Below are 3,389 nucleotides of genomic sequence, written 5' to 3'. Positions count from 1 at the left end.
TATCTGATCAGCTCTGATTATATTGAATGATGGAGCAGGATCAAGGGTCTACTTATGGTCCTAAATTGTATGCTTGTAACTGGTTGTGCATCTCCAGGAAACTGATGAGGTCTCTATGTGTTTACCTGAATCATCAGAGTTAATTTTCTTTTACATTTCATCAGACAGAAATATTATTCATGATGACTATTACTTATTAGTAAATTTATGCATAGTTTTATCACTTTCCCCCACCTCTCCTGATTAGATGCGCAAGGACCCCATCAAATGGCATTAAAGTCACTAAACGAAAGGCTTATTCTAATATTCCATTTTAATTTATTAAACAATATCTCAGGTATCTCATCTATTCTGGAGAGAAACGATTTCACTCCTTTACCACAGTAACCATTTTACTCTTTTACCATTTTAATTGGACTTTTGTATAAAATAAGGGGAAAATTTGCCTATAAGAAATAAGACCTTCAAAGAATATTGAAAAATAAAAATCATTTAGACAAAGGGAGTAGAAAATTAATTTACATAAAACACAATTAACTTAAAAATAATTAATTACTCAAAGCACAATCATTTCATTGACAAGATAGATGTATATGTAACCAAAAAATTGTCAAAGATCCCAGAAGTCATAATCACATAACATTAGGTTTTAAACATAGACATTTTGGCTATGTTATAAATTCGTACCAGTTAGCATCTTGGCTCCAAAAGACAAGGTTATATTTTGATAACCAAATTTAGGCATTTGACTGAAACATTACAGAAACACAGTTCTACTAAATAACATGACAACTTATAATTTATTTCTAGTGCAACATCTCCTGAATGCCAATGCCTTTGTAGGTATCGGGCCTCACAAAGAGGAGGTACAAGATTTGGACACCCATAATGTTAATAATGGTGCTCCTCTTCCTTTGTAAACAGTGTTTCAAAACTGTAGCTTGGTGATTCATCTTGCGTCAGCAGGGTCTGAAAGCAGGAGCAATATGCAGAGTTAGAACATAAGTCAACTAACATGTGAATGGAGTCCAGCTGCTCGTCACCATTAGCAACACACACTTATTTGTAAACTAGGCAATAAAAGGAAAGAAACAGCATCTGAATATTGCCTTTTACAGTCTCAAGGTGTCCTATAACACTTTGCAGTTAATGAAATGTTTTTAAAGTGTGCTCATGCAGAAATATAGTAGTCAATTTGCACACAGCAAGATCTGAGAAATAGCAATGTGATAACAACCAGATATGCTTTTGAATGAGTTGGCATATAGAATTGTGTTAACTGCCAACACAGCAACATTCTTTAACCAGCAGACATAGTTTGAAGGGAATTCACAAAAGAACCAGAGGAGGATGTAATTTTAAGCAAAGATTTGGAATACACTGCCTGGGTGGGGTGGTGTGGTGGTGGTGGGTCTGGAAAAAGATCTGAATGTCCACGGATGTTACCTTGTCAATAGCTTTGACAGTGTGCCAAATATCTCCAGTCACCAGCCTATCAATGCTCACTGTGAATGGCAGGTGATTGCCATTCACAGTCTGTTAAAGGCCAACCTTTTCAACGAAAGTTAAAAAAAAAAGAATCTATGCATGAGAAACAGAGGAGCTGTTAAGACGGATTGTCAAAATGGGATTGATAAATAGAGGGTCACTTTAAAGTAGATGGCAAGATAGAGGTGGAGTCGAAATGGAGAGAATTTCAGAAAATTGGCCCATGTGGCTGAAGGTATAGCTGCCAATGGTAGATTGAAGTGAAAGGATACATAGGAGACTAGTCCAGTATTTGAATAAAATCCTTCCTGATGAAGGGCTTTTGCCTGAAATGTCAATTCTCCTGCTCCTCAGATACTGCCTGACCTGCTGTGCTTTTCCAGCACCACACCCTCGACAGTGTTTGAAAAGCTTGAGGGAAGAAATTTTATAGTATTGGAGGATCCATAAAGGACTTGAAGCATAAAAGTGATGGTGTTAAATAAGAATGTTTGAATTTTATAGAATAGGTACATACTGCTTAGACAACATCTTCAGAAATGTTGCAGCCATCTTCCTTTGTTTTAATCAGATGTGTTAAAGAAAATGGCCTTCCTTCTCGCAGTTGCCTACCACTACCCAGTGCATTCTATGGAATAAGGGCCTTAAGTGAGCAATAATTGGTCACTTAAGGGTTTCAATAGGCCTAAGGATGTGCACTTTGCCAAAGTGGACTTTCATTGTGACCGGATTGAATAACGTCCCTAAAGAGCTTGAGAGAATAGATGCCGAGATAATGTTTCTCCTGTCACACAGTCAGGGAATAAAGGAGAATGGGATAAGGAGAAACTGTCATTCAGAAACATGGGAATCTTTGCCTCACATTTGAGAATGTTGAGTGATTGAGTGTATTTAAGACTGTGATTGTTCATGTTGGTTGCTCACAGAATTCATGGTTAAAGGGCTACTGTTTTTTCCACATTTTTCATGGGATGTAGATGGTGCTGGCAAGGCCAATACATGTTATCCTTCCCTTGAGAAAGTGGTGGCAAGCTGCCTTTTTGGTCTAGATGCACCACAATACTGTCAGGGAGGGAACTCCAGGATTTTGATACATTTATGGCAACAGAATTTCAAATCTGGATCATGTGTAGCTTAGAGGGAAACGTGCAGGTGGTGATATTTCCTTGTTTCTGCTGCCTTTCCCCTTCAGGTGTTAGCGGTTACACATTTGGAAGGTCATGTCAGAGGAGGCTTATTGTCTTGCTGCAGTGCATCATGGATATGGTGTGCACTGCTGTCAGTGTGTTGGTGGCGAATGGTGTGAACATTTAAATTAGTTGGTGGAGTGCTGATCAAGCACACTGCTTTATTCTGAACAATGTTGAATGCAGTTGGAGCTGCACGCATTTAGGTGAAGAGAGTATTCAATTACACTCCACTTTTGCTTTGTAGATGGCAGTTAGGATTCAGGGAATAGCTTTGCATTGCAGAATTCCTAGCCTCCAGTCTGCTCATATAGCCATATTTATGAGACAGTGCACAATGGGAACCTTGAGAGGGTTGATAGTGGGGTTTCAGAGATTGTCAAGGGTAGGATGACTAGATCATCTTTTATCAAAGATAGCCATGTCCTCGCACGAATGCTACTTGCCACTTAGCAGCTCAAGGCTGAATGCAGTGGTCCTGTTTCATTTGTGGAGAAAGTGAGGTCTGCAGATGCTGGAGATCAGAGATGGAAATGTGTTATGCTACTTGCCACTTAGCAGCTCAAGGCTGAATGCAGTGGTCCTGTTTCATTTGTGGAGAAAGTGAGGTCTGCAGATGCTGGAGATCAGAGATGGAAATGTGTTACTGGAAAAGCGCAGCAGGTCAGGCAGCATCTAGGGAACAGGAGAATCGACGTTTCGGGCATTAACCCT

At 39.4% G+C, this 3,389-nt stretch overlaps 1 protein-coding gene across 11 annotated transcripts in view; it reads right to left on the bottom strand.

The window, feature by feature from the left end:
* Nucleotides 1-319: 319 nt before the first annotated feature.
* The window catches only part of LOC122557714 (liprin-beta-2-like), a 274,073-nt gene continuing 271,003 nt past the window's right edge, over nucleotides 320-3,389 (bottom strand). For 4 of the 11 annotated variants that reach the window (XM_043705608.1, XM_043705613.1, XM_043705609.1 and 1 more), the window contains one exon: nucleotides 487-969. In XM_043705608.1, the coding sequence (XP_043561543.1) occupies nucleotides 892-969 (78 nt within the window). In that variant the 3' untranslated portion in view covers nucleotides 487-891. Of the gene's footprint in view, nucleotides 970-3,389 lie in introns of all 11 variants that reach the window. The other 7 variants (XM_043705617.1, XM_043705618.1, XM_043705612.1 and 4 more) reach the window with 5 other exon arrangements.

The sequence above is a fragment of the Chiloscyllium plagiosum genome, chromosome 16 (genome assembly GCF_004010195.1).
Source record: "Chiloscyllium plagiosum isolate BGI_BamShark_2017 chromosome 16, ASM401019v2, whole genome shotgun sequence".
NCBI classification, from domain to species: Eukaryota; Metazoa; Chordata; class Chondrichthyes; order Orectolobiformes; family Hemiscylliidae; genus Chiloscyllium; species Chiloscyllium plagiosum.
This window is presented reverse-complemented; position numbering and strand designations above follow the sequence as displayed.